The 24,344-nt window shown below is 34.9% G+C and overlaps 1 protein-coding gene across 1 annotated transcript; it reads right to left on the bottom strand.

Moving 5' to 3' along the window:
* Positions 1-1,455: 1,455 nt before the first annotated feature.
* Positions 1,456-23,242, bottom strand: LOC131806262 (uncharacterized). Its single transcript, XM_059130225.1, has 7 exons — positions 21,737-23,242; positions 6,658-6,993; positions 6,490-6,570; positions 4,151-4,486; positions 3,983-4,063; positions 1,639-1,974; positions 1,456-1,551 (listed from the first exon to the last, which is right to left on the bottom strand). Exons 1-7 carry the CDS (start codon positions 23,240-23,242, stop codon positions 1,456-1,458), a joined length of 2,772 nt encoding a protein of 923 aa, XP_058986208.1.
* Between the last annotated feature and the right edge of the window lie 1,102 nt (positions 23,243-24,344).

The raw sequence follows: 24,344 nt of genomic DNA, 5'->3' as shown, positions 1-24,344 counted from the left end.
TTAGGCATGTGAAATATATTCGAAGGAACAAAGTATAATCTGCGCACATTACCAAACTATCGTTAACATCGACGTTGGAGGGAAATATTGTAATTGTTGATTTGTATTGAAGAACAAGACACCTGAAACTTGGGTAGGTATACATTTTTGTGAATTTTTATTGTTGAATTTTAATAAAATTCTTCAGCTTTTCAGATAGAAACTTGAATTGTACTGCCATGGATTTGAGAAAAGCTCTTGCCTTGAATGAAAGCCGACAAGAAAATGAAATCAAAATACGAAATATGCATCGGATTCTCTTTATTTTACGCATCCCAATATTGATGGCACATGATCGGTGTGAAGATGGGATATATATAACAAAACGGTAATAAAAGGCAAAATAAGCATTCGAATCTCTTCAAATTTTACACTTCGGAATATTTCTACTACAACAAGATGTGGTATGAAGATGATGGATATTGGTCTTATTCTGGCACCTCCGCCACAAATGATCACAATTTCAAATACTTATAGCTCTCATAACCAATGTTGTCAACTTTAAGTTATTGTTTATATCCACATTTTGGTTTTCGAAGTTAAAGATTTTTGTCAGTAACTCAAAAACTGAGAGAATCCCACTACTGATGTGAATATAAGATTTATCAGCCATTCGCTATCTCCACCACAAAAAAAATTAAATCTATAAATATAAGCATAAAATTGAAAATAAATGTTCATTTTTCTTTAAATTTTGCACTATTCTTATCGATATTGGATGAGGTGGGACACTTCGGCCAACTATGTATGTTACATCCAGTACATTTCAACATTTTCGAAAATTATCACATATCTTATATGTAGTAAAGGAAGTAGTCAATGTATGCTCTGTTACAGAAACGGAAGGATTTAAAACTATTTAATAAGATAACTAATTTTCCTTTAAGGTATTGAAGAAAAAGCAAAAACCAGTAAATGATTGCTGGGTATGGAACAGACAAAAAGTCCAAATTTGGAACGTTGTAAGGATAATATTGGTCCATTCTTTCGGAACCTTTCCAAGTCTAGCATGTCGAAATATGTATTTGAGTAAACGGAAATTGACTGAGGGTATACATCTGTCGATAGAACCGACTGATACTTTTTAGCTTGTTTTTTATATTGCACACAATTTTTTTCAATTTGATATACCAAATCGAATTGTACATTTTGTATTTTTTAAGTATTTTCGCAACAGTGTAGAAAATTAGTGTACACTTTAGTGTACACTTTATATTAACCTCTGTAGAACGAAATGAGTATTCTCTACTTATAATACCTCTGATAACATAATTAATCTTATTAACACGAAGAAACTATTACTAATTGTAGTAAAAAAATAAGAAAAACGCAAACTTAAAAATCGATGTAAAACATATGTAAAAAAACTAAAAAATAGATTAATTCAAAAAAAAAAACTCGCTTCTATAGAAAACCTTATGATGTACCACCTTCATAATTTTCCTCATTTTCATGGCTTGATTCCACACCTGTTACGCGATCACTGTCTTTACTCTGCCTCAAATTGAGATTCTCCAATTCGGTAGATAAATGATTAAAAGACGAGGGTTGTAGTGGATAACGCTTTCGTTGTGGCTATGGCTGTTGTTGAACATATACGGATTGGTGATTTTGTTCTTCCTGTTGTTGCTGAATATGATGTAAAACTGGCTGTTGTTGAATTTCTATAAAGTGGTGGTTTGTATGTTGCGACAGCTGTGGCTGAAAATGTAGTGCCACTGGCTGTTCGTGTTGTTGAGACTGCTGGTGCTGGATATGATGTGAAACTGGCTGTTGTTGGATTTGTACATAGTGGCGGTTTGTGTGTTCCGACAGCTGTGGCTGAAAATGTTGTGCCACTGGCTGTTGGCGTTGTTGCAAATGCTGGTGCTGTATATGCACTTGCTGTTGGTGAGTCTGCACTATGTGGTGTTGTTGTGCCTGTAAATGCATCGGCTGTTGTGGAGTGTGGACAAAATTAGGTTGGAATGTTGCAAAAAAAATTTGATGGAAAGTACTATGGCACAAACTGCTGAAAGTGTTGCTGGAATGTTGGTTCTGGATATTGTTTGCAGCGGTATTGTTGCACTTGATTATAATGCGAATGTTGTGGGCCATAACGTTCTTGTCTGCTGTGAGTATTCGGCCATGGATGGCCATAACGTTCTTGCCTGTTGCGCGTATCCGGCAGTTGCCTTTTTAATGCCTCGATTTTTTTCGAATTTTCTTATTAGTCTCTGCCTTTGGAGAAACTGATTTTTTCTCCTGTTACCTGGAGCCACGCTAACTTGTAAATTTAGCGGTATCTTAAATGGATACTAGATATTGCCAAAAACAGATTATATAATACAGGTTTTTTTAAAATATTATTATACAAAACTTACCATTTTTTAAATGAACGAATACAAAGGAGTTTCACGAATTCTTATTATTTTGTTGAGGCTTCACTTAAACTTTTTAGCTTTCTTTTGCCAAACTCCGTTAACCTTTTGGTGTTTGCTGACGGCGATAAAATAAGTACCCGATTGTTGTAACGTCTTAAATTGTTTTTCGCACAGACGTTTACGTCTAACGTTTATATTTATGATATTTTATTAAATACTATATAATGTACAACTCACACATACACAAACACATTTATCATAATTATATGTTAATGTAGGGCCCTAAGGGTTTGTAAGATGAAATGAACTCCTAAAAAAATTATAATATTAAGAAAAGGCATCTATACATCGGACATAACTTGCAGCTTTAATTAAATTAATATTTTTACTTTTAATGTTGCTTTGTTTTTTAATTTATGAACATATTGACTATATGTTGTTTTACGTTAAATACACTTTTCAAATAACTTATAAAGTTAACGGCACCGTAATTACACATATCGGCGTCTAAATTGAAGTGCAGCGTCGACATTTATTTTTCAGTTTGTTTCGAAAACGAAAAGCAAAAATGTTAAACGTTAAAAGAAAATTATTTTGTTATATATGTAGGCTTTTCTTTCTAAATTATAAAAGGAAGGGACAGTCTATAGATAGTTTTAGGAAGTTAAGTGACAACACTCTGTATGCAGAATTATTCGAATAGCTAAATAAGCAACTTAACTTATCCACGCACATTGAGCTACGGTAAAATTATTTGCGACAGCAGAGAACAAAGAAAGCGAGTTTTCTCTCGTTTTAAAGCTGCAGTAAGTACTACAAACTTTCCATGTGATGAATAAGATTGTTATATAAATATTTACTGACAATCATCTTATATGTAGTAAAGGAAGTAGTCAATGTATGCTCTGTTACAGAGATGCAATGATTTAAAACTATTTAATAAGATAACTAATTTTCCTTTAAGGTATTGAAAAAAAGCAAAAACCAGTAAATGATTGCTGGGTTTGGAACAGACAAAAAGTCAAAATCTGGAACGTTGTAAGGATAATATTGGCCCATTCTTTCGGAACCTTTCCAAGTCAATCATGTCGAAATATGTATTTGAGTAAACGCACATTGTCTGAGGGTATACATCTGTCGATAGAACCGGCTGATACTTTTTAACTTGTTTTTTATTTTGCACACAATTTTTTCAATTTGATATACCAAACCGATTTGTACATTTTGTATTTTTTAAGACTTCGCAACAGTGTAGAAAATCAAATTAGTGTACACTTTATAACAACCTCTGTAGAACCAAATTAGTATTATCTACTTATAATAGCTCTTATTTTAAAATGAAAATAGAGGGCAAATTACGAGTTATAATATATATATATCGTATCTTAAAAAATATTTATATCTAACATAATTAAACTTATTAAAACGAAAAAACGATTACTAATTGTAGTAAAAAAATAAGAAAAACGCAAACTTAAGAATCGATGTAAAAACATATGTAAAAAAAAAAAAAACTAAAAAATAGATTAATTCAAAAACAAAAAAACTCTCTTTTATAGAAAACCTTATGATGTACCAACTTCATCATTTTCCTCATTTTCATAGCTTGATTCCACACCCGTTACGCGATCACTGTCTTTACTCTGCCTCAAATTGAGATTCTCCAATTCGGTAGGTAAATGATTAAAAGACGAGGGTTGTAGTGGATAACGCTTTCGTTGTGGCTATGGCTGTTGTTGAACATATACGGATTGGTGATTTTGTTCTTCCTGTTGTTGCTGAATATGATGTAAAACTGGCTGTTGTTGAATTTCTATAAAGTGGTGGTTTGTATGTTGCGACAGCTGTGGCTGAAAATGTAGTGCCACTGGCTGTTGGTGTTGTTGAGACTGCTGGTGCTGGATATGATGTGAAACTGGCTGTTGTTGGATTTGTACATAGTGGCGGTTTGTGTGTTCCGACAGCAGTGGCTGAAAATGTTGTGCCACTGGCTGTTGGTGTTGTTGCAAATGCTGGTGCTGTATATGCACTTGCTGTAGGTGAGCCTGCACTATGTGGTGTTGTTGTGCCTGTAAATGCATCGGCTGTTGTGGAGTGTGGACAAAATTAGGTTGGAATGTTGCAAAAAAATTTGATGGAAAGTACTGTGGCACAAACTGCTGAAAGTGTTGCTGGAATGTTGGTTCTGGATATTGTTTGCAGCGGTATTGTTGCACTTGATTATAATGCAAATGTTGTGGGCCATAACATTCTTGTCTGCTGTGAGTATTCGGCCATGGATGGCCATAACGTTCTTGCCTGTTGCGCGTATCCGGCTGTTGCCTTTTTATAGCCTCGATTTTTTTCGAATTTTCTTATTAGTCTCTGCCTTTGGAGAAACTGATTTTTTCTCTTGTTACCTGGAGCCACGCTAACTTGTAAATTTAGCGGTATCTTAAATGGATACTAGATATTGCCAAAAACAGATTATATAATACAGGTTTTTTTAAAATATTATTATACAAAACTTACCATTTTTTAAATGAACGAATACAAAGGAGTTTCACGAATTCTTATTATTTTGTTGAGGCTTCACTTAAACTTTTTAGCTTTCTTTTGCCAAACTCCGTTAACCTTTTGGTGTTTGCTGACGGCGATAAAATAAGTACCCGATTGTTGTAACGTCTTAAATTGTTTTTCGCACAGACGTTTACGTCTAACGTTTATATTTATGATATTTTATTAAATACTATATAATGTACAACTCACACATACACAAACACATTTATCATAATTATATGTTAATGTAGGGCCCTAAGGGTTTGTAAGATGAAATGAACTCCTAAAAAAATTATAATATTAAGAAAAGGCATCTATACATCGGACATAACTTGCAGCTTTAATTAAATTAATATTTTTACTTTTAATGTTGCTTTGTTTTTTAATTTATGAACATATTGACTATATGTTGTTTTACGTTAAATACACTTTTCAAATAACTTATAAAGTTAACGGCACCGTAATTACACATATCGGCGTCTAAATTGAAGTGCAGCGTCGACATTTATTTTTCAGTTTGTTTCGAAAACGAAAAGCAAAAATGTTAAACGTTAAAAGAAAATTATTTTGTTATATATGTAGGCTTTTCTTTCTAAATTATAAAAGGAAGGGACAGTCTATAGATAGTTTTAGGAAGTTAAGTGACAACACTCTGTATGCAGAATTATTCGAATAGCTAAATAAGCAACTTAACTTATCCACGCACATTGAGCTACGGTAAATTATTTGCGACAGCAGAGAACAAAGAAAGCGAGTTTTCTCTCGTTTTAAAGCTGCAGTAAGTACTACAAACTTTCCATGTGATGAATAAGATTGTTATATAAATATTTACTGACAATCATCTTATATGTAGTAAAGGAAGTAGTCAATGTATGCTCTGTTACAGAGATGCAATGATTTAAAACTATTTAATAAGATAACTAATTTTCCTTTAAGGTATTGAAAAAAAGCAAAAACCAGTAAATGATTGCTGGGTTTGGAACAGACAAAAAGTCAAAATCTGGAACGTTGTAAGGATAATATTGGCCCATTCTTTCGGAACCTTTCCAAGTCAATCATGTCGAAATATGTATTTGAGTAAACGCACATTGTCTGAGGGTATACATCTGTCGATAGAACCGGCTGATACTTTTTAACTTGTTTTTTATATTGCACACAATTTTTTCAATTTGATATACCAAACCGATTTGTACATTTTGTATTTTTTAAGACTTCGCAACAGTGTAGAAAATCAAATTAGTGTACACTTTATAACAACCTCTGTAGAACCAAATTAGTATTATCTACTTATAATAGCTCTTATTTTAAAATGAAAATAGAGGGCAAATTACGAGTTATAATATATATATATCGTATCTTAAAAAATATTTATATCTAACATAATTAAACTTATTAAAACGAAAAAACGATTACTAATTGTAGTAAAAAAATAAGAAAAACGCAAACTTAAGAATCGATGTAAAAACATATGTAAAAAAAAAAACTAAAAAATAGATTAATTCAAAAACAAAAAAACTCTCTTTTATAGAAAACCTTATGATGTACCAACTTCATCATTTTCCTCATTTTCATAGCTTGATTCCACACCCGTTACGCGATCACTGTCTTTACTCTGCCTCAAATTGAGATTCTCCAATTCGGTAGGTAAATGATTAAAAGACGAGGGTTGTAGTGGATAACGCTTTCGTTGTGGCTATGGCTGTTGTTGAACATATACGGATTGGTGATTTTGTTCTTCCTGTTGTTGCTGAATATGATGTAAAACTGGCTGTTGTTGAATTTCTATAAAGTGGTGGTTTGTATGTTGCGACAGCTGTGGCTGAAAATGTAGTGCCACTGGCTGTTGGTGTTGTTGAGACTGCTGGTGCTGGATATGATGTGAAATTGGCTGTTGTTGGATTTGTACATAGTGGCGGTTTGTGTGTTCCGACAGCAGTGGCTGAAAATGTTGTGCCACTGGCTGTTGGCGTTGTTGCAAATGCTGGTGCTGTATATGCACTTGCTGTTGCTGAGTCTGCACTATGTGGTGTTGTTGTGCCTGTAAATGCATCGGCTGTTGTGGAGTGTGGACAAAATTAGGTTGGAATGTTGCAAAAAAAATTTGATGGAAAGTACTATGGCACAAACTGCTGAAAGTGTTGCTGGAATGTTGGTTCTGGATATTGTTTGCAGCGGTATTGTTGCACTTGATTATAATGCGAATGTTGTGGGCCATAACGTTCTTGTCTGCTGTGAGTATTCGGCCATGGATGGCCATAACGTTCTTGCCTGTTGCGCGTATCCGGCAGTTGCCTTTTTAATGCCTCGATTTTTTTCGAATTTTCTTATTAGTCTCTGCCTTTGGAGAAACTGATTTTTTCTCCTGTTACCTGGAGCCACGCTAACTTGTAAATTTAGCGGTATCTTAAATGGATACTAGATATTGCCAAAAACAGATTATATAATACAGGTTTTTTTAAAATATTATTATACAAAACTTACCATTTTTTAAATGAACGAATACAAAGGAGTTTCACGAATTCTTATTATTTTGTTGAGGCTTCACTTAAACTTTTTAGCTTTCTTTTGCCAAACTCCGTTAACCTTTTGGTGTTTGCTGACGGCGATAAAATAAGTACCCGATTGTTGTAACGTCTTAAATTGTTTTTCGCACAGACGTTTACGTCTAACGTTTATATTTATGATATTTTATTAAATACTATATAATGTACAACTTACACATACACAAACACATTTATCATAATTATATGTTAATGTAGGGCCCTAAGGGTACGTAAGATGTAATGAACTCTTAAAAAATTATAATATTAAGAAAAGGCATCTATACATCGGACATAACTTGCAGCTTTAATTAAATTAATATTTTTACTTTTAATGTTGCTTTGTTTTTTAATTTATGAACATATTGACTATATGTTGTTTTACGTTAAATACGCTTTTCAAATAACTTATAAAGTTAACGACACCGTAATTATTACACATATCGGCTTCTAAATTAAAGTGCAGCGTTGACATTTATTTTTCAGTTTGTTTCGAAAACGAAAAGCAAAAATGTTAAACGTTAAAAGAAAATTATTTTTTAAGTGTTTGTTTTCTCTTTCGAGACGAGCTAATGATCTGAAATTTGCAGTGAAAAGGAAAGCCAGATAGACACTACCACACACTCACCACTATGCGACGCGTTTCGCCGTTGGTTAAGCGGCTCATCAGGCATATTTGATGTGGATGATGGCTTACAAGGGCCGTTCTCTGGAAAGTAGTATATATTTCGAACTTATTGCAAATTAGCATATGCGAATTATACACTAGAAATTCTCCAGGTTCGACTCAAGTTCTATTGGCAGATCTTTTTCACAGCAACGTTTTGTTTTTGTAGTGATGGATTTTTTGTCCACAACAACTACATTGCTTCCAATGCATACACTTGTTTTAGTGCTGCTTTAGGAAGACGGGTTAATGGCTCTGAACGTAGAGACGGCAACTTCTAGTTGGCTGCACACAGAGGTCCGCGGTTCAAATCCCACAGCCAGGCTCGGCTGAATTTTTGAGTTTTGCCTTGTTAAGGCGAAGATCATATGTTTTATGATTTAAGTGTTTGTTTTCTCTTTCGAGACGAGCTAATGATCTGAAATTTGCAGTGAAAAGGAAAGCCAGATAGACACTATCACACACTCACCACTATGCGACGCGTTTCGCCGTTGGTTAAGCGGCTCATCAGGCATATTTGATGTGGATGATGGCTTACAAGGGCCGTTCTCTGGAAAGTAGTATATATTTCGAACTTATTGCAAATTAGCATATGCGAATTATACACTAGAAACTCTCCAGGTTCGACTCAAGTTCTATTGGCAGATCTTTTTTTCACAGAAACGTTTTTCGTTTTTTGTAGTGATGGATTTTTTGTCCACAACAACTACATTGCTTCCAATGCATACACTTGTTTTAGTGCTGCTTTAGGAAGACGGGTTAATGGCTCTGAACGTAGAGACGGCAACTTCTAGTTGGCTGCACACAGAGGTCCGCGGTTCAAATCCCACAGCCAGGCTCGGCTGAATTTTTGAGTTTTGCCTTGTTAAGGCGAAGATCATATGTTTTATGATTTAAGTGTTTGTTTTCTCTTTCGAGACGAGCTAATGATCTGAAATTTGCAGTGAAAAGGAAAGCCAGATAGACACTATCACACACTCACCACTATGCGACGCGTTTCGCCGTTGGTTAAGCGGCTCATCAGGCATATTTGATGTGGATGATGGCTTACAAAAAACGTTGCTGTGAAAAAAAGATCTGCCAATAGAACTTGAGTCGAACCTGGAGAGTTTCTAGTGTATAATTCGCATATGCTTATTTGCAATAAGTTCGAAATATATACTACTTTCCAGAGAACGGCCCTTGTAAGCCATCATCCACATCAAATATGCCTGATGAGACGCTTAACCAACGGCGAAACGCGTCGCATAGTGGTGAGTGTGTGATAGTGTCTATCTGGCTTTCCTTTTCACTGCAAATTTCAGATCATTAGCTCGTCTCGAAAGAGAAAACAAACACTTAAATCATAAAACATATGATCTTCGCCTTAACAAGGCAATACTCAGAAAATTATTTTGTTATATATGTAGGCTTTTCTTTCTTAATTGTAAAAGGAAGGGGAGTCTATATATAGTTTTAAGAAGTTAAGTGACAACACTCTGTATGCAGAATTATTCAAAAAGCTAAATAAGTGCAACTTAACTTATCCACGCATATTGGGCTACGGTAAAATTATTTGTGACAGCAGAGAACAAAGAATGCGAGCATTCCTTCGTTTTAAAGCTGCAGTAAGTACTACAAACTTTCCATGCGATGAATAATATTGTAATATAAATATTTACTGACAATTGATTCGAATATTTGTCACAATTCTAAAGCAAATTGTTTCCATGTTATGTTGATACGCCTCTTAATGAAACTATTTTCTATCTGATGCGTTCACAGTCGCATAAAGTATCGATGAAACTTCTATCGCTGTGCAGTTTCGGATTTTTCTTGCAAACTTGCACAATGCACATGCTTTTTTTGTATACATGAATAAGAATTATTGCAATTAATATTCCGCATTTTGATGAATATATTGACATTTTTCATCGAAGATGTTTTAAATTTGGTATTTCAAACTGTCAATACTTAACAGTCCATGAAGTAGAACATTTTAACTAAAATTCATTTTTGTGAATCGTTACCCCTAATATTGACCAGTCACAACCAATTTGAATTTGGGAAACATATGGTAAAAATTATTACCAATCTATTATAGTACATAACGTTAAATACGGAAAAATTAACAATAATTATAACGTATTGATTTCTACAAAATTAATCTTTTTAGGATTCAGAAAATTTAACATTCCATGATTTGCTACAAAATACAAAAACATTATGTTTCAAGAACAATCTAATGGATAGTTACGAGGAAATAATTCGCCATTTTGGATTTCCCGCCGATAATAGATCAACAGAATATCCTAATGAGATACCTGATAATTCAAAAAACCTTTCTGCGGAAAATGCTATAGTTAAACAGGTACATAGTATTAAAAAACCAAACATAGTTGATGAAAACATGAATACCAACATGGGTATAACATCTAACGAATTTGTTACTATTAATATCGAATCAAGCAACAAAAATATTATGGTATTGGGAAATGAAAATACAATTCAATATAAGAAATCATAAAAGTGAAGTACTTTCCTTTGATGAGTTCGTAGATATTTTTTTCAATGAAGACCAAAATATTGAATTTATCACTATATTCAATATTTTGGTCTTCATTGACAAAAATATCTACGAACTCATCAAAGAAAAGTACTTCACTTTCTCCAATCCTCCAAATAGTTTGGATAATGGTAAGGGTTCTGTATGTAATAGTGTGGACGCTCAAATAGAAAATAATGTAACTACCTCTAATGCTCCTGAAAGTATGCTTGAAACAAATTTACCCGAATGTCATGCAGACAATAAAGAAGAGGAAACACTAAAAACTTTAACAAAACCGGTATATTAAGTTCTACCCTATGTGACAATGTAACCGACGTTAAATCGAATGCAGACATCGTTCTTGAGGAGTGTAAAGTAGTAGATTTAAACGTTCCGGATAAAAGAAACTTTCAGCAATATTTTTCCAGAAAGTACTTTGCGATCTAATTTACGTCAACGATGGAGAAAGGAACACAACAACCATCGATAAAACTGATATTTTAGGCTCCACACAATGTGGTAATATTATCGATGTTACATCGAATACAGATGTTGTTCTTGAGGAGTATAAAGTAGTGAGAAAGAAAATGAAACTAGACGCGGTTCTTAACGTAGAAGTAAAAAGCGTTAAATCAAAATCTTCGGATAGTAATAGCTTAATATTAGGCGGTAAAATTATTATCTTAAATAGCGAAGAAGTGTATTTGACCAATATTTCAAATATTGATTCGAAAATATTTATAAAATAAATTCAAGACCTGGTATGTCAAAAATTTAAAGTTATTAATAATGTGTGTCCGTTAAATTATTATAATACACGTATAAATAAAAATAATATAATCAACATGTATGCCAATTGTGTGTACCATAATTACGGACGTGGAAAATATAAATTCAAAGTATACACAGGCGAGAGTAAGAAGTTCGACTATTTTTCGACACAAGGAGAAGTAGTACACCGACTGATATAGAAATACCACATCAAGTACGTGGTGTAGAACGCATACTGGCCACCCACCTGGGTTGATAGGAAAATATATCAAATGAAAGAAACTTTATGGGATCTGGGTAACAACCAAAACTTATTAACCCAGGAAGCCGCAAGAAAAATAAAAGGAGAGGCAATTAGTTAACATGATCGCGACAAAGACAAATTTTACGACCTTATTAAACAACAAAGGGACAAAAATTGGGATGAATACATACAATATGCTTCAATCCAAGATGTGTATTTATTTACAAAGGAACAGTCACAATTAACGAAAATAAAAGAAGAATGAATAATGCAATTAAGTAGAAATACATTATTCCTTGATAATACTTCAAGTATTTTACGAAAATTCGACAAAACATCCAAGCCAACTTAATTGTATAACATGTTAGCACATATCACAGAAAACGGGGGCACTAAAAGAGGTTTTGTGATTCCAATCGCTGAGGCATTTCTGAGTAGTAATTTCACTGGAGACGTCGTACGATTTTTGCAATATATTGAAACATATTCTCATAAACATCAAATAACATGGCCAATTGCAAAAAGTTTCTGTACGGACTGGAGACAAGCGAGCATAAATGCAATTCTGATAACATTCAATAAAAGACATAATATATGCACTGTGGACAGATATTTGCAGTGTTGCTATGCTAATAGTTTGACAAATAGACGACCATCATATACAATTGTCAAATTATGCTGTGCACATTTTATGAAGGTTGTCGTAACCGACATTAAGAAATGCAATTTCAATGAGGACATTGTCAAGTTTCTAAGATGGCAAATTTATGTAGCCATTAATATCAGTGATCTTTCCCAATTTTATGCACGGGTTTAAAATATATTCATTCTGTTACTTAGTCCGTCAAATTCCAAAATTGTGAAGGAGACATTAAAGTCTTTAGAGTCAATTGAAAAAGGAAATCCTGCCCTTGAACATATTATTCCAAAAGAAGACTGTGGCATTGATGATTTGATTGTCAATAGTGAGACTGCTGATGCTTCGGTAGTTGATACTTCTGCACTCGGAGCGGAGAATGCTGCACCTTCAGGAATTGAAAAATCTTTTGCAGAAAATTCTACTTTGGAATGTTCGACTATTGAAACGTCTAATGTAAACAATACCAGCTCTAAGAACAAACCACTTTCCTTATATAAAAAAAGTCCTTTTTATGTACGAGCATTATAATTATATTGTGACGAAAAAAATATCAGGGACGGAGGAAAAACGAATGCATATTTTAATGAAGACTTTGCTAAAACTATATTAAAACCCTTATGGTCCAACTTAATGTGTCGTTTTGTTGATAGCGAAAATACGAGCATAGCGTATAGCGAACAGCCCCGCAGAAACATACTTCAATATAATTAAAAATAGATTATTGAAAAAGACCAGAAATATTTGCGCTACTACATATACACAGAATGCTTATATTTATGCACAAACAAAACTAAAAAGAATAAGACACTTTCAGTTAAATCATTAAATAAATTGCCTTTGCCATTTTTTACATTTATTGAGGAGTATTTAAAAGGAGATTAAAAGTTTGCGAAATGCAGAAATGTTATTTAATAGCATTGTTGATATATTTTTAACAATATTAACACACCGCGACCAAGATAGGAAGTCATTCTCTACGGCTTCTCACGAAGGTGAAACAATATTTTACAGTTCAAGATATATTCCTCTCCCATTAGATAAGTATGAACAAGTTAAAAAGCAGTAAGTTCGGCCGGGCCAAACTTTGAATACCCTCCACCATTTGGAACGAATTTGGAAATTAGCCATTACCATATTCAAATTCGAAACTTGAAATAATCGGTGAATAATGTAGCTTAAATCATCAAAATATCGTATATAGGGAGGTACCATTATATCGGAGCTGTGCGAAGACCTGGACCTGCATAGACATTTTTCTGTCACAGACTGTAGTTCCAATTACGAACTCTAAATACGTAATTTGAAAGAATTCCGTTGAATAATGGCGCTGAAATCATCAGAATACCGAATTTTGGGAGGTACCGTTATATGGGGGCTATACGAAGACCTGGACCTGCATAGACATTTTTCTGTCACAGACTGTAGTTCCCATTACGAACTCTAAATACGTAATTTGAAACAATTCCGATAAATAATGTCGCTAATATCATCAAAATACCGAATATCGGGAGGTACCGTTATATGGGGGCTATACAAAGACGTGGACCTGCCCAGATAATTTTCTGTCATAGGCTGTAGTATCTATTTCGAATCTCAAATACCAAAGTTGAAACGATTCCGGTGAATAATGTCGCTAATATCATCAATATACCGAATATCGGGAGGTACCGTTATATGGGGGCTATATGAAAACGAGAACCTACATGGCCCATTTACAAACTTAACCTGCCTACTTGAAAAATAAACACGTGTGCAAAATTTTAGCCTTCTATCTCAATTCTTTCGAAAGATAGCGTGATTACAACAGACAGACAGACAGACGGACATGGCTAAATCGACTTAGAATTTTACGCTGATCAAGAATATATATATACTTTGTTGGGTCTGACATGAGTATTTCGAGGAGTTTCAAATGGAATGACAAAGTTAATATACCCTCCATAGTATGGTGGAGAGACAGACGGACATGGCTAAATCGACTTAGAATTTTACGCTGATCAAGAATATATATATACTTTGTTGGGTCTGACATGAGTATTTCGAGGAGTTTCAAATGGAATGACAAAGTTAATATACCCTCCATAGTATGGTGGAGGGTATAAAAAAATTTATCCCAATATTACATTCAATACACTATACACTAATTTACCTTCATACAAAAAATAAAGTACTTCACTACTTAAACTCTAGGAAAAGAGCAAATCATGTAAAATTGACAAATATTTTCTTTAACATATTTAAAAATAAATACAATGTTCGTAGCTGGACTACAAATTTATTACCACATGACTATCAGGTTGATTCCTATAATTGTGGAGTATTTATAGTGACCCAACCAAAACTATTTGCTTCCATTGCGATCGTTAGGGTTCACACTCAAATATATTTTGCAGTTGTACTCGATCCGTTTGTGAAGCCTGTTTTAAATTTTACTATGCTAGTGTTAATACACAATTTTTGTGTGAAATTTGTAATGCCAAATAAATTGTTTCTAAAAATGAGTGATAAATATAAATTTTTATTACCGCTTTGTTATTCAAAATGCTGACTCGTTGTGGAGGAGGTTGAACATATATCCCATTTTCACAACGATCATGTGTCATCAATATTGGAATGCGTAAAATTTGAAGAGAATCCGATGCATATTTCGCATTTTGTTTTTATTATCCAATTTTCATTTTCTTGTCGGCTTTCATTCAAGGCAAGAGCTTTTCTCCCATCCATGGCAATACAATTAGTGTTTCTGTCTGAAAAGGTGAAGAATTTTATTCAAATTAAACAATAAAAATTCACAAAAATGTATACCTATCCAAGCTTCTGGTGTCTTGTTCTTCAATTCAAATCAACAATTACAATATTTCCCTCCAACATCGATGTTAACGATAGTTTGGTAATGTAAGCAGATTATACATTGATCCCTCGAATATTTTTCATATGTCTACATGTACTGCACATTACCAGACTATCGAGACAAACATCGATGTTATCGATAGTTTGGTAATGTGCGCATGGTACAATAAGGAGGTAGAACAGCTTCGTAAAACTACAGAAATACAGCCTTAAGGCTATACCCGCTACCTGTCAGAATTATTCAAATTTATAGGCAACAAGTTGTTTTCATTTATTGAAATTTTTTGTCCATTTTTAAAATGAGTCAAATAAAGATGAAAGATGAATGAAATGCCTGGATGTTCTCTCATAAATATGACCCTAAGTGTTCAATATTTCAATTCCATGGCAAATCTGGTTAATATTATTAATGCGGGTCCAGCAATATAAGTTTCTTCCAATCATTTATTTTACAAACAAATACATACACAAATTTGGGAGAAGTCGGCCACACTTAGAAAACAAATTGTTATTAGCTGGGAGCTCTACCTTTCCTTATTATTGTACTGTGGATTATACTTTGTTCCCTCGAATATTTTTCACATGCCTAAATGAATGGCACATTACCAGACTATCGAGAAAAACCTTTTTTTTGTCAAATTTTTTGCTTGTTGATTTTTATAAAATTTGTACGAAAGTACATGAAATTCGTATTAATGATAATAGGGGAAAATATTGTTTTCAATTCAAAGATTTATTTTATCTTTTATTTAAAAATTTTCATTAATGTTCTGAACCTTTTGTATAAATATTGATGTTCAACATATATTTTTGTATTTTTCTGTTTTAAATTCGGTTGGGGAATCACTTGTCAAAAACTTATCCGTCTATACAATTATTTTGAAAATATTGCCTCTTTTATTTCCAATTTTCCTTTATTAATTTTGTGTCGAAAAAATAAATTACGACATTTCAAAATTCAAATTCGAAAATTTTAATGTAATTTGAAAATTTTTCATTCGTTAAAATTACGAATGATAGATATAATGTTGAATGGCGTTTTCTGTCGAAAATTAAATTAAAATATTATATTTGACATAACATTTAACATATATTAATATATAAATCTGTCCGAATATTCTTTCAGATCTTGAAAGTCTGTCTTTTCTTAAAGGTTGCACAATTTTTAGTTCAATTCTGCAAGTAATAGCGATTTAGAAAACTCTTGGAACGGCCTTTCCTGCAGTACCAGTCTTAAGCGTGCACTATTTTTTATTGCTGCACAGTGGGCCATTTATGTTTCCCTCTAGAAAAAACTTGATTTTAGGAAAAATATTAAAAAAAAATGCACGATTAATCTTTCAGGAGTGTTTATATATTGAAAGTACACCTCATGGGCTTTCCAACGTGCTATTCCATGAGCTTGCACTATTTTTAGTTTTCGCACAGTTGATAACTTTTGAAAAATAAGAAAAATCAATTTTTCTCTAAATTTCCATGATCGATTTGGCCAAGTAATAGCGTTTTAGAAAGCTGTTGGAACGGCCTTTTCTGCAGGAAAAAACTTGAATTCAGATACTTTTAACATTAAAGTTCGGTCCGGACGAACTTAATTTTTTACCTGTTTTAATTATCTTTTGTCCTCCGACTAAAAAAATCGTTGTCTGGAAAAACTTGTTTCACAGGGGCTTCGGCACGTAGTTTCGCAGGAGCTCCTACATAGCTCAAACATAAAATATTAGAGGCAGTCATATGTAACAACCGGGGTTTATTATGTAAACGGAATACCGCAAATGTGTGTCTTCGAGTGGCGTTGCCGGTATGCTGGCGTTTTGCGTGGCTATGGCTCGTCGGATGAGGTGTGGTTCTTGCCACTCTGGGACATTTCGGTTGACAAAAGAAAAAAATTCATACCGGTCTGACTCCAACTGAATGATTTTATTTATGTGGTGGAGAACCTAGAATATGTCTAAAAAAAAAAAACGAACAAAAACTACATGACCGTAACATTTACAGTGAACTCATTATTAACACTTTTATTTATCCAAATATCTTCCTAATTTGAACCAGGTTTCCCCTAGCGGCTATCCGGCTAGGGAAACTACCCACCCACCGAGATTACCTCTCACCATGACACCCCTATCCACAGGGTGCCCCATATTCGAAACCTTCACTTACCCCTCTATCTCATCCCTACCACCTTTTTAAACAGTTTTAAGCCGAAGACATTGTTTTCAGTTTAAATTCCACAAATTTATTCATACTCAAGCTTAACAAAGGATCTTTAGTAAAAATTATATGGACAACAAGAATAAGATCAAAACAAAATACATCGTACAAAAAATGATTTTTTTATTTCATTAATTCAGTAATTCCTTAATATTCTTTAATCTCTCTTCGTTTCAGGCAATCTAATAATAATTCATTTTTCTTTCTTTCACTTTCTTTCCAGGAAATCTCTTTCTTTTCAGGCACCCTCTTTCTTTTTAGGAAATTTCTTATCTTTCCGGCAATTTCTTTCTTTTCAGGCAATTTCTTTCTTTTCAGGAAATTTCTTTTCTTTCAGGTAATTTCTTTCTTTTCAGGAAATGTCTTTCTTTTCAGGAAATTTCTTTTCTTTCAGGCAATTTCTTTCCTTTCAGGAAATATCTGGCGGCTGATAAATGTAGTTTAGGCTTTATCTGGAGGTGGCTCTTCCCAATGTATAAGTAAAAAGTTCAAGTTTATGGTGTTAGCGTTGTAATTACATTCCAGAACCTTTTTACGACATCACTTTATTTTTTTTTTTAGAAAAAGTCAAACAAGGCAAATTGGGGCCGTACAAATATTCGCCGAAGTAGGACAAAACAATATTCCTAACCCTGGCTTGAGCACAACCCTGAGTGGAATCCTGTACCCATTGTGGTAAGTAGACTCTAAACATAACTGCTTGTTGTCCCTTCTATTGACTTTTTCTATTTTTCTCTTTTCTTGCTATGTAATGTTCGTGGAATCTAATTTGTTTGCTGTCGTCCGTCCTGCCGTCCAAGTAAAAGGTACAATGTCTATGGGAATACCAAGGGCTTGCCAGAGTGACAAAGCCGCAAATCTGCGCCTCCCACGTTGGATTGGATGGTGTTGGTGTGGCTCCCGAGGTTAATTTTAAGATGATTTCTTATTTTTTTTTTTTTTTTGTTTTGATATTTGTATAGTTTGTTTAAACTTTGTTTGGGTTTAGTTTTTTTCCTTTAATTAATTATTTTTAATATTTCTTTAAATTCCTTTTTTTGTTTAAAAGCAGAAAGGAAATTTTAATAAATGTTAAAAGAAAAATAACAATTCGGGTTTTCTTGTTGGTCTTGCTGTTGTCGGTTGGCTGGAGCCACACATCCAATCTTCTTACCAGTGCAAATCAAAAATAGGGCCTATTTTCCTGCGAAAATTTGCCTGGAAATTTCGGATTGTCATCCTTCTTTTCCTTTGTTGTTCTTCCCCTCCGTCTTGACATTTCTGGATGTGATTGCAACAAAACAGCTGTTTTTGCAGCTAGTTGGCAATATTATTATTCTTCTTCTTTTTATACCCTCCACCTTGGAAAGGAGGGTATATTAACTTTGTCATTCCGTTTGTAACATCCTTAAATATTCGTCTTTGACCCCATAAAGTATATATATTCATGATCAGCATAAAATTCTAAGTCGATTTAATGATGTCCGTCTGTCTGTCTGTCTGTCCGTCTGTCTGTCTGTCTGTTGAAATCACGATACAGCCCACATTATTTGACGTAGAGCGCCAAAATTTAGCAGAGCTATTTGCATTGTGTCTAGGATGGTTGGTATTGAAAATGAGATATATCGGTCCACGTTCTGGTATAGTCCCCATATAACGGTACCTCCCGATATTCGGTATTTTGATAATTTATGCCACATTTTTTCACGGATTTGTCTGGAAATTTGTATTTGTAGGTCATAACGGGTCCCTGAGCGTGTGGCAAAACATTGCATGTATAGGTCCACGTTGTCGTATAGCCCCATATAAAGGTACCTTCCGATATTCGGTATTTTGAAGATTTGCGCCACATTTTTTCACGGATTTGTCTGAAAATTGGTATTTGTTGGTCATAAAAGGTTCCAGCTTCGGTGGCGAAACATTGCATGAATGGGTCCATGATTTGACATAGCCCCCATATAACGGTACCTCCCGATATTCGGCATTTTTATGGTTTTTGCCACATTTCTTCTAATGTTTCTTTTACCCTAAGGTGGAGGGTATTAAAAGTTTGGCCCGGCCGAACTTAATGTTTTTTACTTGTTTTTATTTACTCATTTTTAGACTTAACCCTCTATAAGACGCACCCCACAAAGCCAACTATCCTGCCGATATTCTTATCAAGGGATAGGAGGGAAAAAGTGCGACATTTGATACATTAATTTAGATACAAATCTGCTTAATATGCGTTACCTACAACAGGAATCTTTATTTGGCAACTCTAAGCCTTCTCGATCTGCCAACTCTATCAACAACTTTCCAATTTTTCATACACCAATATTGTTAACTTATGAAGTTTTAATTCATCACGCTTTGACTGAAGTCTTACGCATGGTGTAAATGATGTATACGACGTACGCAAGGCGTCGCGCTGTAAGTATTTAGTCAAATCTAAACTGTCATTGAATGAAACTGACTTTTATGAATGGCAACCGGCGTTAGCGTCGTTTATTGTAATTCTAATTGGATGTCGATGAGTACATGCAAATCTGTGTGATTCTCGGTGTCGTCGAAAATTGATAGAATAAAGATAAGTACAGTGTAAAATATTTTTAGTGGATAAGAAAAAGTGTTTAATTAAACTTCTCGCGTCGTGTAATTGATGATGTAGTGTTTTGTGTGTGAAAAGTGTAAAAAAGTGAATGAAAAATTAACCACGCAATTACAAACAGTGAGTGTGTGTGAGCAAATATTGCAAGGCAATTATATTGTGGGGTTTGATAAAGAATATGCCAAAAAAATTAAAATATATATTAAAATATTTATTACAAAATGTTTTATGAAAAGGAATAAGTCAATGGCAAAAATAAATTGAAAGCAAAAAAAGGCATGGGAATATTCCTGACCTTCGAAAGCTAACGGAAAAAATTATATGCATGTGTATGTGTGTGTGGCGCAACTAGTGGCTGAATGAATGAGATGCATTTACAATAGGTAATAGAAAAAAATACACTCATTCAAAAAAGTGAAGATCAATCATTAATTCGCCGTGAGTGAGTTATGTGGGTGAAAAAAAAGAAGAAGAACAAAAAAAGAAGGAAAAAGAAAAAGAAGAAGAAGAAAAAAGTCAAAATATTGTGAATATCGAAACCAAAACAAAAGGGAATTGAGAGTTAAGAAAAATAATTATTAAAAAAAAAAAAAAGAAATGAAGAAAAGGTTGATGATGGTGAATGTGAATTGAGAGTTTAGAAAAATAATTATTAAAAAAAGAAAAGAAATGTAGAAAAGGTGGATGATGGAGGGGAAAAATTGTGAAAATTGAAACCTATAAAAATTACTAAAAATATATTGATCAAATGGAAACAGAAGTGAATGGAAATTGAAATCGGTGAGTTTTGAAATTTCGTATCGCAGCTAATTCAAAATATATCTTGGTCTGTCTTGCGTTTCTACTATTTTTTTTTTATTTCTGATTCGGTTGAGAAATTGTTGGCCAGCAGCAATGTCACTTTAGTCCCCGAATATCGCTAGTAATTCAGGTTAATTCATTCTGAGCGAACTACAGGGATAGTACAATGAACTTTCTATATTCTAATAAAAAAATATATTCTTGAAAAACTTCAGTTTAAAATTTAATGTTTAAAATTTTCATTACTGTGAATAAGGTAATACTGAAAAGAACTTTAGAACGAGCAAATTTAAAATCCAATTTTAAAGCCTTTTTCTAAACTATTCGACTCTTTAAAATTTTAAATAAATGTGGGCTAAATGTAATCAAAGTTGAGGATATTACTGTTTCAAATCCTTGGCGTGGAAAATGCGAATAGGATTACCTTTAAGATCTTCGACCTCGTAAAGGCAATTTCCAACAGGTTTAACTATACGACATCTAAAAAATTTCTTAACAAGTTTGGCATTGTAATTACTTTTAAAATCGCTCTGCTTAAAACTTCTACGGAAAACCTCTTGTCCTGGAATGAATTTGACAAGGCGACTCCGCATATTGTATGATTTTTCATTTCTTAGGTAGGCTTGGTGTAGGCTATTTCGGATCTTTTCCCTAATTAAATCTTGCTTCACGATATTTGGAGTTATTCTTGCTTCTGGGTCATTGAGAAGTTTTATTTTTCGGGCTAGTTGGTAGAAGCTACCATGAGTTACCATATTTGTGTTTTCTGGGCTTAGACTGGGGTTGACCTCACCTGCCCAGACTGAGGTGGGTTCTTGGGCCGGTTTCCCTGACACCTAGTGCAATCTGGAACGGTAACACCCTCCTGGCCACATTTGTAACAAAAAGTCTTTCTGGGCTCTCTACACTCCATCCAGCTGTGTCCCATCACTCCACAGTTCCAGCATCTATATCTAGATGTAACGCATATTGCACCTACTTCCGCTGAAAATTCTTCATTTTGTTGCCAATCAAGCTCATGAACTCTCTGGGGCACGGCATACCTCTGCTGCCTATGGCTCGCAATTAAGGTTTCAGCTCGTTTCACCTGTCTATAGAACTCCCCCAAATCTTGAATTTGCGCCGAAAATATCATCTGGGCAAGGGCTGGCTTAAGATTTCCTCTCATAATTTCAACCATTTCTTGCTCTTTATAAGGCGTCTCTTGCTGAGTACGGAGTTTAAGAACGGCATTGTAAAACTCATCAAAGGTCTCCTGCGGTAACTGTCGCCGGTTAAGGATCTGCATTTGGATTTGAAATTCATTTTCAAAGCGCTGGTATTGCATCAAGAGTGCTCTCTCTATCTCGCGCCACGTCCGGAACGGCATGAACTTCCGGCTATTCCAGTACCAGTCTAATGCGGGTGGGTCTAACAGCTGGTGAAACTTGGTCACGAACTCCTCCTCGGGACAATTGTAGTCTTTCATGAGCGCTCCTTCTCGAAAAATGAATTCCTGGACATTCATAGTCTTGTCCGTTCCATCGAAACGCACTCCCCATTTTTCGAGATTGCACCGTCCCGAAGGCTCTGCACGTAAATTTCCTGGCTGTCTAATGTTATAGCTGTTCGGTAATCTTTCTGGTGGCTGCGTACTCCGTGCTGAATGCAATGCGAAATTTGGCGGAGGTACTGCAAGATTTGGTGGTGGCTGGTTAAACGCAGATACTGGTACACTCGTCACAGGTTGTTGTGGGTTTACCATCGGAACTGGAGGATAACCAAAGTTTGATTGTTGTGACAAGGGCGGTGGATGTCCCATGGCCACATGTGAATGTTGCGCTCTTAAGCCTGACGCCAACGCTGCTGAAGTGACGATGGCTGACTCCAACGAGGAGCGGTCCGGTGCATGTGTCGCTGCCGACATCGTCAAGTGGGATGGTGGAAACAAATTGTTTCCTGGATCGTTACCCATTATCAATGAACACCTGGTGGCTTCGGCAATACGAGGTATAAGAGCTCTCAACCTCTCTTCTTCTTGCTGACGGTACTGCAGCTGTGACAAGGCGATGGCCGAGTTGATGATCTCTTTGACCCCTGCACTGACTACTGGATCTGCTGGCGGAATTCCAGGCCTGCTCTGCAGTTTTTGCAGTCCTGTCAAGACACTGTAACTTGGAGATGCAACACTTCCATGCGACCATAATGAGGTGTTAAAAGAGTTTGAGGCTTCTTGTATGCCGGAGGGAAGTGGTGGCGCAGCTGATGACAAGGCGGAAGTTGCTGGTATGTTCAGGTCTGACGGAGGAGCGTTTGTGGCTCCTGTAATGACACTATGGGTGGTAAGGGGTACATTATGAGCGGTTGTCATAATATTTGATGTGGAAGTTAGAATGCTGGCGGCTGTAGTAGTGACATTGCTAACAGTTACAGCTGTGGTAGTGAGTACTGCCCCACTATGCCCTAGGATAGGTCTACCTGCTGCACTGGCCGATCTTGTCTGCATATTGCTATTTCTTTTAGCTGATTTCAAAAAACTGAAAAACCTTTTCAAGCAATTAGAAAAGAAGTAAGTCAATATACATCATTGAAGATACAAGGGAAATTTCAAAGTATTTTTAAAGCATGCGGTAATACTTCGAGAATAATCCACAAACAATAATAACTAGCAATGATGACAATAATTGTCTAAAGAAGCTAATAAAATTCAATGTAATGCGTCGTTCGGTGGTGGGATAATAGATAAAAAACGGTAAGTGAAAGTCAAATTCCTGATTCAAAATTTTCAATACAAGGTTATGGTGAGTTACTGTCAAAACAAAAATTGATGAAAAATGTAATAAGAAGCAGAAACAGACATCCCTGGAGGAGTGCCATTGCAATACGATCCTGGCCTGGAGCCAAACACGTCGCAGACCAATGGAACTCAGTTGTATATCCGTACTTTAAATCTACTCTTACTTTGCGTATTGAAACTAAAAACTAAATTTGTAAAAAAATCCCCTAAAGGAGGTATTGCCAACAAGCTCCAAATTCTAACAAGTTTTGCCATTCCCATTCGTTTAGTAGCGCATCTCCAAGCCCACCATGGCTCTGTTAGATGGGACTCCACGAACGAGGCTGGATAACCTTGAAAAATTGAAAAATATTGGTAAGGCCTATTCAAAAGCTAAATAAATTAATACGGAATCTGAAACGATTTCTAACGACTAGTGCGATTAGAAGTCACCAAGGAAATAACTACTAAGACACTAGTAAAATTTAACTGCTTCATAGTGACTAATCAATGACAGACTGTTTCTTACCGAATCTTCGATAAAGCGACGCGTCAGGGACTCTTGTGTTACCTTTACGGGGCTTATCACAAACTCACAGAAAGAAAACCAATCTAATCCTAAAAACTATTGAAACTAAACAGACATATTTCAGGCCCCACGTTCTGGGCGCCATTTTGTAACAACCGGGGTTTATTATGTAAACGGAATACCGCAAATGTGTGTCTCCGAGTGGCGTTGCCGGTATGCTGGCGTTTTGCGCGGCTATGGCTCGTCGGATGAGGTGTGGTTCGTGCCACTCTGGGACATTTCGGTTGACAAAAGAAAAAAAAT

Source organism: Musca domestica, unplaced genomic scaffold (assembly GCF_030504385.1).
Source record: "Musca domestica strain aabys unplaced genomic scaffold, Musca_domestica.polishedcontigs.V.1.1 7, whole genome shotgun sequence".
Classification (NCBI taxonomy): Eukaryota; Metazoa; Arthropoda; class Insecta; order Diptera; family Muscidae; genus Musca; species Musca domestica.
Note: the sequence above shows the minus strand (reverse complement) of the source record. Positions and strands in the feature narration are given on the sequence as shown.

Bases quoted from the DNA above. Each gene is read 5' to 3' on its own strand.
- LOC131806262 (XM_059130225.1), bottom strand. From the start codon at position 23,242: ATGCAGACAAGATCGGCCAGTGCAGCAGGTAGACCTATCCTAGGGCAT. The intron at 6,994-21,736 runs GTAGGTGCAATA...ACTCCACAACAG, and splicing joins ATGAAGAATTTTCAGCGGAA to CCGATGCATTTACAGGCACA. The intron at 6,571-6,657 runs GTATATGTTCAA...ACCGAATTGGAG, and splicing joins AAGAACAAAATCACCAATCC to AATCTCAATTTGAGGCAGAG.